General features: G+C 44.4%; 1 protein-coding gene across 1 annotated transcript in view; it reads right to left on the bottom strand.

Moving 5' to 3' along the window:
• The window catches only part of SYNE1 (spectrin repeat containing nuclear envelope protein 1), a 1,959,630-nt gene that overhangs the window by 1,094,552 nt on the left and 848,504 nt on the right, over positions 1-16,574 (bottom strand). The window contains exons 48-50 of the mRNA XM_085611789.1: positions 16,268-16,473; positions 15,699-15,854; positions 7,973-8,264 (exon numbers count right to left, since the gene is read on the bottom strand). Coding sequence (XP_085467915.1) covers positions 7,973-8,264; positions 15,699-15,854; positions 16,268-16,473 — 654 coding nt within the window. The remainder of the gene's footprint in view (positions 1-7,972; positions 8,265-15,698; positions 15,855-16,267; positions 16,474-16,574) is intronic.

Genomic DNA, 16,574 nt, shown 5'->3' with positions numbered 1-16,574 from the left:
AACTTTTAAACAAAAAGCTTCATCAAGGATGAATATGGTGACCAACTCCAGATGGGAGTCAAGGGGACCAACAAGGTCTGTAGAAACAGTTATGTTGCCTAAAAAAGCAGTCTCCAGTCCAGTTTCAGTGTCAGTGGTCTTTTACCGTTGACTTGTATGGAGTGGTCCTGATGCAAGGGATACAAAATGCTCAAGGATGCAGAAGATGCTGTGCTGTCAACGGATTTCTTCCTGGGGCTACTCCTTGGTCCACAGTCCTGTTGGAGTTCCTTTGACTAAGGGTTCGACATCCCTCCTGAAGTCCTCTTTGTTCCAGCAATACTCCAGTCGCCTCTGGACTACTAGTCACTGGACGCAAAAAAACAGCGTCTCTACCGGTCTCGGTGCAACTTTTGAGCATTGGGTCTCGATCTCCCAGGGTGTACTATGATGAGTTTCGATGATCTTGTGATATGGGCTACCAGCTCAGCAGATAGATTTCCTCAGCTTTTGAGGTCCTGTGATGAGAACAGGAAGTCAGCCAACTGACTCTAGGAGTCTCTGCTTCTGGATGGGCTCAGTGGATGTCTTCTCCATGAGCAAGACTCCACAGTCACAGTCCTATCTTTGTTGGCCCAAGGAGCAGCAGATGCAGTCCAACTCAGTGCAGCCTCTTCTTTGTCAGGTCCACGGTCAGCAGGTCAGTCCTTCTTTGGTCTTCTTCTCCAGTCAAGCAGAGATCTTAGTTCTCGGTGCCAGCGGTGCCCCTTTTATACCCATAAAGTTCCCTTAGCAGAGGTCACGGTCACTAGCCAATGAGCTACTTGGTTCCCTCCCACCTGTCGATATCTTCCTGTGAAATGTGGTATCTAGCTATCCCAGAGTGCTTTATTCTGTGCACTACCAAGATGACTGAACCCCTCTCTTGGTTTGTGGATGTCAGTCGCCTGCCCTAGAACAGTAGCTGCCTGTGGGCTACAAGCCCATGGAAAAAAACTGTTTGGCCAGTGTTTCCCCCTCTCTGTCCCTGATGCTAACTTGTCTACCAAGACGAAAGAGCATTCCCCTCTTGAGAGTGGTGACTATTTGCCCTTCAAAAGCATCTTCCACTTTGAAGTTTGTCTTTTAGTCTAACACTTGTGTTGCTTCCTCCCATAAGGAAGTAACACTGCCTCCAGCGGCAGGCCTCTATTGTTACCTGTCCTGTTTACACATCTCATGAGGTGGCTGAAGGCTGTCTTCTGGTGAGAATCCGCAAATGGCTACTAGAAAACTTGGGCAACAGGATGGCAACATCCTAAAAGTTTCATGCAGCAACAAGTTACAGTACTTTCGACTTTAGGCATCAAGTTGAGTTTAATGTAAAATGTGTTTGATACTTTGAAGTACCAATTTTAGTAGTCCCAATCAGAAGTTTGCACAGCTAAGTTGTCAGTGTGTAACTCTGTACTTGCCAATGGGATTATTCGCCTCTCTCACAGTAAAAACGACAACTGTGAGTGTTTACTGTCAGAACATGTCAAATACATGCTTTACTTTTTAACATGCTGCACCCTGCCTTCAGGGGCTGTTCCTCCCTTAGGATGGAAGATCAACGCGCCACCTGCTGCGAGCACTGCAGTACGCCACATTGAATACATTAGTAAAATGGTGTCAATCATTTCTACTATGTGCTTGAAGGCGAGCGTGAGTTCGGGGGTGATTGCTGCTCACTGACAGCAGCAGCGATGACACAAGCGCAGAGTGCGCATGTCGGATTGGCCTGCTGGCTTGCCAGCCAGACATGCACACTTCTGCCTCACCAATACAGTAGCTGTTTAACAACCGAGAGATTGGAGAGACAGGCCCCAGTCACAAAAGATGCGCTTGGTTAGCCTGCTACATCCAATCTTGTCGCTTCTCTCATGCAGAAAACAGCACACAGAAGCTACCAGATTGGTTATAGGTTCACACTAGCGTGACCAGCATGCAGCCTCCAAGTTAGAGCAACGCGTGGGCTCTTAGGTCAGGCCTCGCCTTTGTGTGGTAGTTCTACTATTTGTAACCGCACCATGAAAATCTGTGGCTGTGGTGAGCGCCCAGTCCCTCACCTTCCTCTGGGATGGGACTACGTATTCTTAATTTATAACTGAGTGCAGATGCAATAACCGGATGAGGCAGCGGGGGGGGGGGGGAGGGGATTCACTCAATCTCACAATGACCGCCGCCGTCGCATTGCACAGGGCCCCCCCCAGTGAACATGCTGGCTCCCCGATCAGCACGCCCTCATTGATAAAGACCATCGGAGCAGATGGACGTTGTGAAAGTGGCCCATATGCAAGGCACTTTAAGAAAGAAGTACAGTTGGAAGTGGTAATTGTTCTGGTATTGTGTATTCCTGGTACATATGGCTGATCAGGAATAGCTGTTGACTCGCAACGCAGGTTTCAGAATGCCATGTGTGAGCTTTACATAATTTCAGTGAAATTATGAGTGATATTTTAATGACTATGAGTGGCACGAGCAAAAATCGAGCAGTGTAGACGAGGGAAACATATAGGGGCACGAAGGCAGCTAGGAATGAATCAAATTTTTGCAGTCATAGCAAGTTACCAACATCAGACACACTTACTTATTTCGGCTGCCAGAAAGCGAGCCTTAGCCAGGGCGGCAATTGGCGGGCCCCATGGCCGCATTGGCTCCGTGGATCACCAGACTGAGACTCCCGCAGCAATTCTGGCTCAGCCGGGCCCCTGACCTCTCAACTGCACATGCACACTGCCTCAGACGCTGGCGCTGGCTGGGTCCTCTGGTGGCGGCCACAACGAGCGGTAGGTAGCTGGCGCGTCGAAAATCGCCAGGATCATGATAGCTGCGCAAGTGGAGAACTGTACTGCCATTTGTCCACCAGCTGCACTGTTCCGAAGCAGCCACACTTTTAAAAAAAGCCGCCGCCGCAGTCTGCCCACTGACGCCGCAGAAAGAGCGAAAGACTCGCCTATTAATCATGTGATTCAGATGTCCGTGTTGCCCTTGGCCTCTGACCATCCTGACGTTAGTGATTGGCATTGCTAATGCCGCGCGAGTGTCGGGTGCAGAGAGTGTTACATTGTAGCAGCACTGTGGAGGGTGAGCTCTAGCAGCTGAGCATAAGCCTCCAAGCCTACAGGGAGCTACTACAGTATGGTGCATTATAGCAGCCAATGCACCTTCCGGCTCTTGACAGCTGAGGCGCTATAATGTGTGATACTGCATTTCGGTGCGGTGATGAGCAACACCACACTGAAATGCGTCACTCTAACGCCTAATGCGTGTTACTTGGCAGGGCTGTGGGTGGGTACTAATGTTGTTGCCACCTGCCTCACTTTTCTCACCTAATTCAGGGGGACGCATGCGCACTCGCCACTTGTCCCCGTTAAAAACTAGTTGATTTTAGAATGTAAGCGCACTACACAAATTTAACACGCAAACCGTAGATGCATTCCAACAAACAACTCTTAACAACTTTCTGCTGTATTTCTTGGCTTTATTAGCACTTCCACCTTTCCTGGTGATCCAAGGCATTTTAGAGCTTGCACTTCTAATCTGCCATTTCAAAGTCTTGCGCATTGCTTGTCTTAATAGCCTGTTTTCTAAACTATGAGGGCATCATCATACGTGCCTTAGTATGATTGCCTTTCAGTTCAACAATGTACAGTTTCCTCAGTACGATATAAGTGCAGTGCCACCTGCTGTCAGAATGCATAAACTACAGCCAACAACAACAACAGTGATTCTTGGCAGTAATTCAGAGCCTGGTCCCGCGTTGCGGTTAACAATCAATGAAACGAGTGAATGTCTCCTCCGCTCCTTGTAATTAGAGGCCAAACTCCTTACAAGTTCACCGAGGACGTTTATGAGGCCAGGCAAGGTGAATGTACGAGATTTCTTCCCTCGGTTCTTAAATTTCAAATCTTGCGGGCAAGATACTTCGGTCTAAAGTATCATGGAATCTTTCTAATCTTAAACTTCCTACGTGGGAGTGAACAAAGAAGCCAAGCCATTGTGTGCTTTGTATTGTGGACCTCTGCATCATTTTTGGAAAGAAAGGAACACCAGTTACGAAAAAAACACACATCAGTTCATGTTGATTCCTAACTTTAACAGTGCTACAAAATTTATTTTCGAAAAGTAATTACATTTTCCAGGATCTGATTGTATTAATTACTCAAAGTTACCTTAAGATAACTTCCCATGCACGATTCAACTTTGCATAATTATGCTAACTGACAGTCCTAAAATAAAAACAATGCCACATCAATTGCTAAGGTTGAAATACAGATTTCGTTTCTACCACGAAATGTTTCCTCTTGCACTGCTCAAACTCACACCCATGGTTGAATGTCTCCCTTATCCCTGCTTATATCCGGCAGAGGAGGTGGCTCAACCGCCCCCCACTCCCACACACGCAGATTTTCCAGTGCTTAGCATTTCTGCTTTTATTAAATGAAGTGAATGAACATTTAGAAAGTCAACGTTTCAAAGAGCGCAGAAGAGAAGCTGAAGGATCGCTCATGAAGTAACACTTTCCATCTGTATCGGTATGCCTTATCGACTCACCATTTATTTTAATGATGCTTTAATATTTATTATTGTTAATGTTATAATATTTTGTTTCTGAACTTCGATGTGTGCTGCATCCAATCAATTGTTGCCTAAGTATAGAGAAAACAATATACAGTGGTGTGGTGACTGAAATGATGGCTCAGTGAGCTGATGGTTGGGCGTCAGGAAGAACGTTTTAAGAGTCATAATGTCATAGCTGTCCTTGTGCGTTTCTGTAATACAGTTAAATTGGTTTTGTATTCTACCTTATGATATGACTGTGGACGCTCTCCAGGTGTTTTAATTAGAAAAACAATCAGAGGCCCCATAATATGCAAAGTAGTATCAGTCTGTGTTACGCACTACAGGCTTAAATTGTTTTGCGCCCTAAGGCTGTCCTAACTGCAATTGCTTTATTAACCTTCTTGCGTTCTCAAATTTGCTTGAAAATACACCATTTGCCTAATCTTTTAAAAATAATTCCGGGGGGGAGGGCAACTCCCCTCCCCCCGAACTCCCCCATATGACGATCAGGTGTGCTTGCTGCACTTGTGTGCCATGGAGCACTCATACCAAATTTTTACACCCCACCACTTCAAATGTCACCAGGCGCCACTGCCTGCCTTAGGACCCTGCTTTAGGGGTGACTGTTCCACATTAAACAGGGAGGTATGGTCTTTGCCATTGTTTAAAATGACATAGTTGATTGAGAAGTTTTTAAACTGCTCTGCCAGCCTGCAGTGGCAGGCTGGGAGACATGTTTTTAATTGTCCCACTCAGGGTGGCTCAACTAGTGCTACAGTCCCTGAGGGGCCACCTAAACGTACAGGCTGTGTGTACCGCTTTCATCATATACTAGAGATTTAGAAGTAAGTTGGCTTATACCAATTGGGTATAGGCCAATCTAACATACATTTTTAAGGTTCAGGAAACTGGCACTGAGGTCTGGTTAGAAGGCCTCTGTGCACTCTCAGAGTCGAAAAACCAGCAGCATCAGTCCGAAACGTTGCGGGTGACCATGCAAAAAAGAGCATTTCCTTACAGCTAAGACAGCTAATGGCTTGCACCTCAGTGTTCTACGTGGCAAAAATATTACTAAAATGGGCTGAGGTTGATAGTACGGCTCTCCACAGTATTAGAAACAGAGGATGTGGCAAATATATAGTTATTGTGTGCGACATGAATCTGCTCAGTTTAATTGCGAAAGATGATGATAAAAAACCATGAAATGTAGACATGTAATCAGAATTAATGTAATTGATGCCTAGGTGTTATATGCCTTGCGCTTCCTCTTACACCCTCGCTTATCCACTAATGACTGAGTTGGGATCATCCATCAGGGAGCTTTTGCTTAGGCGCGACAAACTGTGCAAAGATGGGTTTGCCTTCCTCACTTACTGAACCAGGTAGGCATGTGATTGAACTCTGTAAATTACAATGAGGCTCTAGATGGTTTGTTGAAAACAGTGGATACTGGGAATAATAACATAAAGAAGGATTGAGGAATGACTAGCCATTTATTGATGTGAGCAGAACAACACTGCAATTGGACAGTCCGCAATGGTTTTAAATGAAATGTTGAATTGTTTGTTTCAATTATCACATATAAATCTGCCTTTTTATGTATGTTAGGCACCATTCTGTCATTTCAGTACTCTAATTTGTATGATTTATTTCTTAATTTAAAATCAATATAACTTCGAATAAATACACCTGTTCAAGGCTGCAAAAAAGCACAGAGTCTGGTTTGAATAAGACTCTAAAGAATATACATAGCTGTTAACTTTATATGGAAGAGCAGTGAAGTGTGTGAGAATGTACATAAAGCAGGTAAAAGATATTTGGATTTATCTTTCGAGCAATTACGATGCAATGGCTGGATGGAAGCTACTAATTTGCTGCATTATTTTTTGTTGTTGTGGTGTCAAACAGTGGAAATCAACATATTTTCCAAATAGACTTTATGTGTGAAATATTTCCATAATTGACGCGCTAAAATTTTCACTTTTGCAACAAACTTACCTGGAGGTCCGCCGTGAGGGGAACGGCCAGCAAAGGGTCCTGAAATCTTCCTTCTGCTATCTGCGGGTCCGCCGTGAGGGGAACCGCCAGCGAGGGGACTTCAACTCCCAGCAGCCTCATGCTCAGCCCAGGCGCTCGCCATTGGAGTCATCAGGCAGTGCCGGGGCAGTTCATAAGCGCCGCTGGTGCCCCGCAGCACGGGCAGCGCCCGGGCAAAGCCCGGGCCAAGTGCGGACCCGTCCTTGCCCGTCAGTGACCGGACGAGGCCGGGCTGGGCCACCCGCCTTATTTCATGATTTAAAGGTACTGTTGTTTTTCTATCCTTTTTATTTTCCCCCAAAGAGACTTAATTGACACTGACTCTTCCAGGCTGAAAAAGCCCAGTTGCCTAAACAAGATCTATATCATGGGGAAAAGGAAGAGCATTGAGGGAGGGGATGAGGGTTTAAATGTGTTGACCAAGGTTAAAAAAGCAAGGAAGACAAGGAAATTAGCTACTCACGCGGGGAACAATTGTGTCATGAATCGTATTAATGACTTGATTGAGGAATGTGGGGACCTACTTGTAGCCAACCCCGTTCCGAGAAAGACAGTAGAAAAAGGGTGTAAAAATCCAGTCACAGCACAGAGGGTTGGCAAAAAACAAGGTCCAGTGGTCCCAGAAATGTTTGCAGTTAGGAACAAGAGTGACTATCCCAATAAAGGTCAATAACACAGAGGGGGGGGGGGGGGGGTTGCAAACCCAAAGACCAATATTGAGCTAAATGATATCTGCCCCCTTGTGGTTGATTCTATTATAGTATGCCAAAATAGATTCTCAGCTTTAGCAAACGCAGTAAGTGATAATCCCATGGAAGGTCATGATCTACCTCTACCTAGCTCGTGTGAGTCTGATGCTTCCCGAGGTGACAAAGAGATATTATTGTGTGACGTGCCTGATCTTCATGCATCCAACGTCGATGGTCGGATCGACCTGACCTCTATGGTTCAACTACTATGTAAGGCAGTTGAAAGTTTGAAGTTTGATATTTATAAGCCTTATATGAAAGCCTTTGAGTGATGTCAGTGGCTGATAAAACCACGTTTAGAGAAACACTGACTTTTGATTTCAAAATTATGAGATTTTCGTTAAATTGTGTGCTAATAGTTGAAAGTAGGATCTGTTCCTCAAAGTATGTGAGTGTGTGTCTGTCTATGTCTGTGTCTATATGTCTGTGTGTTTGTACATCAATTCAATTGCTCTCTAATAAGAACCATATACCTTAAACAAGATTTTTGAGCTAAAATCAGAAAACAATGTATACAACTTTAGTGTTTACTTCGTGTCACATGGGTTTTTAAAGCATATTTCCCATTTCTTGATCCATTTTCAATGCTGATCTATTACTTCCAGTGGACAACACATTACCTGGACTTGCAGCACGCGTCTTTCTAACAACTCTCTGCCTCCAATGGTACTCTCGGTGGCCGCCATCTTGTCTTGAACATCCTTCAACCAAGACCATGTGCTCTGCAGCACTTCCTCGAAAGACTGATGCTCCTGCAAGGCAACTAGAGATGCCCGCAGTTTTTCCTTGACAGTTTTGAGCAGGTTCTGGTACCCTGCATGAAGCTGGGTAGCCAAACGGAATTCACTGCCATCACCACAACCGATCTCGTTCAATGCCTGGGCCCGTTGGGAATGTTTATCAAATGATTCTCTGATTAAAAACAAAAAAAAGTAAAAGAATTATTGAAATACAATACAATGGAACAATGAATATAGAACACTGCTCCTCTATAGGCTATATTGAATAAGCCAGGAAAAACTAAAAAGATATATACATTCAAAAAGTTTGCATTGGCAGGGTACCGCATCTATGTAAAATTAATTCTTTTAGAGAAACTGAGCAAATAACTAATGATGAGACTAAATTAGTGAGCCTCCATTTTAATATTGATAGCTGATGTAGAAAAGACAATATTGATAAGTTCAAATGAAAATGAGTACTAGCGCAAGCAATTTGATGTCATTTAATGTCATATGAGAACTAACGAGCTGAACAGTATTTATCTTATGGAATTTGGAGAATGAATCGGATAATCTAAGTGGTATCACAGCACTGAAGATTCGGTCAAATTTGATACTGGCACAAAGTAAGTAAACAAGGGAAAGATTAGGTAGATACGTATTTTTGGGATTTTTCACTGAGTTTGACTGATTTTGACTTGGACAGAGCTAATCGTCGAAGCAATACTAAGTAGGTCAAACATGAGTCGATGGACAGTAATATTTAGAAAGACATATAAGGACATTTTTCTTGGTCCACAAAAAACCATGGATTCTTTGAATTTTAATTAACCACTCAAACAAGAAGGAGCAAAAAAGAAAATTATTCTAAAGTATGGACACCAACTGATTTGTATTACCCTGGAGGGAAACAGTACTAACTTCCAAATAATGAGATACATTGATGCTCAATGTTCATAAACTAGATATGAAAGGACAAAGGACAGAACAACAATTTTAACAAGGGTGAGCAATGCAAATAGGTCAGGATTATATTTGAAAGTGCTTCCTCATTCACCAATGAATTAAGACATTCAGCAGCAACTCATGTATGCACTCTGTCACTCATCCTTGAGCTCATGGAGAAATGTATATTAATAATAATAATAAAGAGGTTTATAAAGCACCTGGTTATACTAGCTAGTATGTCCCCGCGCTGCGGTAAGAGTGGGCCGTCCTCAGCTCAACATAACGGTCCAGAGAAGGAAAGGCTGAGACAACTAATCTGGCTGAAAAAGCCAGGTCTTCAGTTTTTTTCGAAAAGTGGTTACGGACTGCTCCAGTCTCAGTTCCTTAGGAAGATTGTTCCATTGCTTGGCCGCAAGGTAGCGGAAGGAGCGACCCCCCATTCTAGCTCTTTTTATAACCGGCACTTGAACTCGACCCGAACCTGAGGACCGCAAGACCCTGGATGGCGAGTAGGGGGAGAGAAGATTATTAAGTTTATTAAGGTAAGTCGGAGCCTTCCCTTGAAGAATTCGATGACTGATACAGAGGGCCTTAAAGGAGACTCGTTCTTTTACTGGAAGCCAGTGTAGAGTAGATCGTGCATGTTTCGATGAGGCTCTCCTAGGAAGCATCAGGACAAGACGGGCAGCCGCATTCTGGATATATTGAAACCTCTGCAAGCTTTTCATGCTAGCGCCCAAGTAGAGGGCATTCCCATAGTCCAAGCGAGAGGTGACCAGTGCGTGGACTAAGGTTCTCCTAGCTGCTACTGGGAGCACATCCAGAACTTTCCGGAGGCCTTTCATTATACTAAAACATTTACCGGCCACCGTTCTGGAGTGGTGGTCAAATGAAAGTTTGGAATGTAACCACATTCCCAGGTTCTTCACTTGCTCCCTCGGGGCAGGGATAGGGCCCAGGGACTGTGGCCACCATTTGGGGGACCATAACTTGGTGTCTCGGCCCACAATCAGTACCTCGGTTTTATCACCGTTCAATTTGAGGCAGTTGTTCGCCATCCAACCGGCAAGTTCTTGAAGGCACAGTGAGAAGTTGGAGGCATCCTCATCACAGGATTGGGATAGAGATACCACAAGGTGTGTGTCATCTGCATATGACACGACATTGATACTGGATTTTTTGATACTATCGGACATGGGAGCCATATAAAGATTGAAGAGCGTAGGGCTCAAGATAGATCCCTGGGGAACCCCCTGCTCCAACCTGATGTTCTTGGAGTAGAACGGGCCTTGGGCTACTTGGAAACTTCTATCCCATAGGAAGGAGCTAAGCCAATCCAGAGCCAGATTTGCCACTCCACCTTCCTTAAGGCGCTGCAGCAGAATGGAATGAGCCACAGTGTCAAATGCAGCGCTAAGGTCGAGCAGGATCAGTGCAACCGTCTGACCTGCATCGACCAGACTGCGGATGGTTTCAGTGGAGAAAAGCAGAGCTGACTCTGTGGAGTATGTTGCCCGAAAACCCGACTGCGTGGGGTGCAACAAGTTGTTCAGATTAACGTGCCTCATTAACCACCTTTTCAGCAATTTTGGCGATGAAAGGTAGAAGCGAGATTGGCCTCAGATTATCCAACTGGCTAAAGTTCATCCCGGGTTTTTTTTTATGGGCACAACCACCGCCTGTTTCCAATTCCGTGGGACTATGCCTGTGTTAAAGGAGAGTTGGATGAGATGTATAAAGTAAGGCACCAAAGTGTCCATACTGTCCTTCATGATTCTAGGTTTCATGGGATCTTTCGGGGAGCCAGAGTTAATGCTCAGGGCAAGAGCTCGAAAGTCAGGCACAGAAGGAAGACTAAAGCCCGAGAGGCGGGAAACCACATTAGTAGTCCCGACCAGCAGCGGTCCGTGGAGGGAGTTCCGTGGGGCGGGAAGGCGGGGCGGGGGAGGGGCAGGGTGGGGGGTACTTATGGAAAATTGGAGGTAAGTAAACAATTAAATAAATAAAACGAATTTCGTAGCGCGCGCTGCACCGCATTTTGTGATGCAGGGCGCGCTACGAAATTTGTTTTATTTATTTAATTGTTTACTTACCTCCAATTATCCATGTTCCGGTGTTTAGTACCCCCGACCCTGCCCCTCCCCCGCCCCGCCTTTCCGCCCCACGGAACTCCCTCCACGGACCGCTGCTGGTCCCGACTCTCGGCAGAGCAGATTTCCCATTACGAGCTGCTTCCGGAAAGGTAGAGTAAATTCTCTCAACCTTCTCGGAGAAGAACTCCGCTATCCTATCACAAGCCTCAACTGAGTCCCTATTAGGGGGAGAGATTCTGTCCAGCGACGATAGTTCTTTAAAAATTATGAACAGTTCTCTAGAGGAGTTCTCTGCTAGTTCTATTTTGGTGTTGTAGTAGGCGGCTCGTGTTTTCCTTATAAGAGAGTTGTAACTCTTAAAACTAGATTTATAAGATAGCTTTCTGCCATCGGAAAAATCTACTCTCCAGCTCCGTTCCAGGCGTTTGCAGGCGGATTTAGCGACCTTAAGTTCTTCATTGAACCAGGGGGCAGATCTACTCTGCCTCCTCGGAGCGTTTAATGACCAAGGAGCTACCTTATCGAGTGCCTCAGTGATGCAGTGAGTCAAGGCACTGCAGGCCATTTCCACATCGCTCCACCCTAGGGGCCCCCTGACAGTAGGGCCTGATTAAACTTGGAAGCCGAGAAGCTGGCCCACTTTCTCTGTGGTTTACCTATATTAAGCACAATCGGAGGTTTGAGGAACGAAAAACTAAAGGGAACCAGATAATGGTCAGACCATGGGACCGGGATCGGGGCGTCAACCCTGATTCCTTCCCAGTTGGCAAAGATGGGGTCTAACAAATGACCCAACTGATGGGTAGGGAGAGTGGATTGGAGCATTAAATTGAGCAAGGCCATTTCCTGACAGAATTCTTGAGCGGGGGCATTATCCCTATGGTCGAAATGAAGATTAAGGTCACCCAGCATCATTAACTTTGCATACCGCAATGCTAATTGGATGACCTGTTCTCTAAGATTATTAGTGAATTGTAAGATAGGGCCAGGGGGGCGATATATAAGCAGGCCTTTAATAACATGGGGACTATCAGCCCCAATTGTAAAGAGACCCGCCTTGCAGGCCTCTATGGACACCCTTTTCAGGGCACATTCAATAGTGAGTTTATGGATCAGAGCAATCCCGCCCCCTCTATAGGTTGGGCGGTCCAATCTTAGAATCCCAGAATTGAGGGGAAGTGCCACAAGGATATCAGGGGCTGAATCCTCAGACAACCAGGTCTCTGTCAATAGCATAATGTCCGGCTTACTGTCAGAAAGGAGATCAAATAACTCAAATTTATGTTTGGCAAGAGATCTGCAGTTGGCCAGCTTTATAAGAAAGTTTTGTTCCTTTATATTATCGCCCTGTGTATTAGCTAATAAGAAGGGGCAATGATTCCATTTATGAGCCTTGGAGTCAGCCGGAATGCTATGTGCACAGGCAGCCATTACAGAGGGGCGCAGCATATATAGTTCATCATTAGAAAAACTAATAGAAGTTGGGGGACGGGCAGGGGTTCTGGCCCCAGGCCCCGGCAGGACGCGGACGGGCGCAGACGGGCTTGCCTTAGGCGCGCCCTTAGCGCGCCGCCGGTGCGCCCGCTGCGCGCCTCCCCTGCGCGTCCTCCCACGCATGCACCTAAATAGGCCCCGCCCGCCTCCACGCTAGACCGCCGACCTGGTCCAGCCACCGGGAGACCGGAAGTGCTGTTGCCTACTTCCTGCCCTCCGTACAATCGGCACTAGCAAGCCGTGACGGACCGGGGCAAGGAAGATCTAATCATGCACAGGTAAAGGGCTATTTCCTTCGTTTGTTGTTTTCCATTAAAAATATTATTCACAACATTTCTTTTTAAAAAGTATTCACACAGTAATTCACACACACAATTTTTTTAAAAACTGAGCAGTGTTTCTAAAATTCAAGACCACAATACCGAGGGAGAAGCGGTACCAACAGACTCTGCCACCGTCTGCACTCGAACCGCTGTGCGTCCTCCCACGCATGCGCCTAAATAGGCCCCGCCCGCCTCCACGCTAGACCGCCGACCTGGTCCAGCCACCGGGAGACCGGAAGTGCTGTTACCTACTTCCTGCCCTCCGTACAATCGTCACTAGCAAGCCGTGACGGACCGGGGCAAGGAAGATCTAATCATGCACAGGTAAAGGGCTATTTCCTTCGTTTGTCGTTTTCCATTAAAAATATTATTCACAAAGTTTCTTTTTAAAAAGTATTCACACAGTAATTCACACACACAATTTTTAAAAAAACTGAGCAGTGTTTCTAAAATTCAAGACCACAATACCGAGGGAGAAGCGGTACCAACAGACTCTGCCACCGTCTGCACTCGAACTGCTATCCATCCACTAATTGACTCTTCCATTCACGCACACACATCCACAATAAAAACTACGCAGATATTCAACAAAAATTTACAAAATAAATTACAGGAATGCAATTTGGAAAAAAAGGTACTATGACACACCTATATTTAGTGGGAATATATTTGCAATACAAAAATGAGTAGAAAATTAAACATAGCAGTAGTTGGCCATCTTAGAACGGCATTGTGCAGACAGTATCATTGTTTTAAAGTTCCAAAATGGTTACCAAGTTTTGAACAACATCTCAACCATCTTGGACTGGTAAAATATACACTATGCATGATACCATTCCAAGAGGGCCACTTAGCAAACATCTCAATAGATGGACATCCTGAAATGGTATTTTGTAATCTCATACCTATCTAAGATGGCTAACATGTTGCTGCCAAAAGTGGCTATCATCTAAGAATAGTAAAAACGATGGACCCAGTTCACAAAAGCAATCTGAGACAAAAGTCTAACTTTACGACTTTTGGTATTCACAGAGGTAATTTATGAGTCATATCTTTATGTCTGCATTCAGGCCGGAACCTCTGGCTCGGGCCATACTCACTGGTTGTGCTGGATGAAGTGTAATCAATGGGCCAGAATGGAATTTTTACAAAAAGGAACATTAGGAATGTGTGATTAATGGTAGAGGAGCTCAACATTACAGTGAACACTATGGGGGGCGCAACCCCCTTAGTGTTGACTGTAGTGTTGACACTGCAGTCAACACTGAGGGGAGTGAAAATTGTGGACTGCATGTACCATGATGCAAAGGAGCAAACCTCTCTGGGAAATGATGTAGTGTCCGGCCACACCCTTTTCCCTGGCCCCACTGATTTTCATGACCTCCTCTACCGTTCCTAATGTTCCTTTTTGTAAACATTGCATTTTGGCCCATTAGTTACATTTCATCCGGCCCGAGCCGGAGAGTATGGTCCAAGCCAGAGAGTACGGCCCAAGTTGGAGATTCCGGCCTGACTGCGGGCGTAAAGATACCACTCGTAAATGACATCTGTGAATACCAAAAGTGGTAAAGTTAAGACTTTTATCTCAGAATGCCTTTGTAAATTGGGCCTTATGGACCATACGATTCCAATATGGGCAGCCAATTTAGTGGCAGTGGCTTCCTAAGATGCGGCACACTTCAAATTAAATAAGTGGCAATCTGCTGGGCATTCTAAAAAAAGAGTAAACAACATTTAAAAAAAGGAGATGGAAAGACATGAAAAGGGACCTATAAGAGGAGAAAATGGAAAAATAAAGGCCTGGCCTACTACCTCAACACTGATGCATACTCTTTGGTTCAGTTCAAAGTGAATATGTCAAGCCTAATTACCATTATTGTTTGTGTTCATAATTAATATATCACAGCTATGGCATCTGATATAAGTTTTGCCAATGAACTAAACAGGCCTACAGCCTTTTTCATGGGTGTGTCATGATAACCATCTCCAGCCAACTGTGTTGATCATAATATTTCCACACATACAGTCATAAAATTACAACTATGAGCACAATGGCAGTTGGCAAAACAATGCAAAAACTGTCCTAAGAAGGAGAAGGCCTAATAAATTATTTTGCCATGTAAATCTTCAACCCCAAGAGTTTGTCAGTCAGAGTTGGGAAATCAACGTCAAACGCTTTGCCTATTACAACAATCTATGAGATTCCAGGTAACAAAAAACATGTTTACAGGATTTAACACAATGTAATAATAATACATTTTAAAGGCCTGTTGTCTTGAACATATGTTTTTCACAATAAATGAGACAACCTCACATAATTCAGGTCAGACCAATAGCATGTGACATGAATTTTCCCAATGAACAAGCCAAGTCTATAGATTTATCATTGGTGTATCACCATAAGCAACTCAGATCTACTGTATGGAGCACAGGCTTTCAAACAAGCTAGCCACGGGGCATAATAACATTACAAATATGTGCAAAGTTACAGACACAAACTCTCTCCTATATTACATAAAGGCAAACAAGGATTAGCTTCTATGGTCAGTGTTGATGAAATTGCTGCTTCCTATTTGGAAGGGAATGCTAAGACACAAGTAAGACCTGCTCAACAAATGTAGTCGACAATGCAGAAAGTCTCTGGCAACAAATGCAAAAGGGGCAAAAGGTTCTACATGTACTGGAGAATGGAACTTAAAGAGGTGTATGCTGGTCAATATTACAGGTCTACGATACAGTCAGTTTAAATAAAACTGGACCCAGTACCTTGATGACTGTAGTTCTTCCAGGAACATTTCCACTTTCTGCATCTCCTCCTTCTTTTCCGGAATGTGCTGCTTAAGTTCACCCAGTGACTCTGTGCTAATCCTTTGCTCCATGTCATGCATCCACAGACTCAGTTTCTTGTGCTGATCTTCGAAGCTAAATGAAAGTATGATACAGCTCAATAAACAGCCCATGAATACAAAATACATATCAGAATCTCTGAAATTAACACATTTTTAACCTCATGATTGTCTTTTTCTCATGTATGGCGATACTTCCTTTACACTCTAGTTACGGCTATCCATTTCGTTTTTAGCTTTGCTGAAAATTTTACAGCGGCAAGCCTGTACCAGTATTTATAACCTGCTGCTGCTCCGCTGTCTTCAATGGCGCTTTCGACATTCCAGTGTTTTAATATAATCTACAATTTTCATCAGAATCATCAGAATAAAATATTTCCCTTTATTTGTGTCAATCTTAGAATGCAATTTAGACACCAACTCTTTTTGTGTTAGAATAATATATATAAAATATAAGATTGAAATCTAAGCCTATGTACTCTCACCAACCTTCCCAATTCTGCGACACTGTCTTGCAGGGCTTTTCTGTCCTTCATGCATTGCTTCTTAAAGTTATGAAATTCCTTATTGGCCTTTGCAAGCAGATCCTGTATATTGCCCACAACAGGCTTGGGCAAATACACATAAAGCTTTTCTCCTTCTTCTGAAGCTGCATCCAATTTATTCTGCCCATCGCCCAAGGAATTGATGACTTCCTGTTAAAATAAACAAAGGACATTTTAAATGAGAAGCTATTTGCTGGTACCATCCATCTAAGGAACAAATATGACATAAACTCAAATGGGCAAGATACAAT

Source organism: Triturus cristatus, chromosome 6 (assembly GCF_964204655.1).
Source record: "Triturus cristatus chromosome 6, aTriCri1.1, whole genome shotgun sequence".
NCBI classification, from domain to species: Eukaryota; Metazoa; Chordata; class Amphibia; order Caudata; family Salamandridae; genus Triturus; species Triturus cristatus.
Note: the sequence above shows the minus strand (reverse complement) of the source record. Positions and strands in the feature narration are given on the sequence as shown.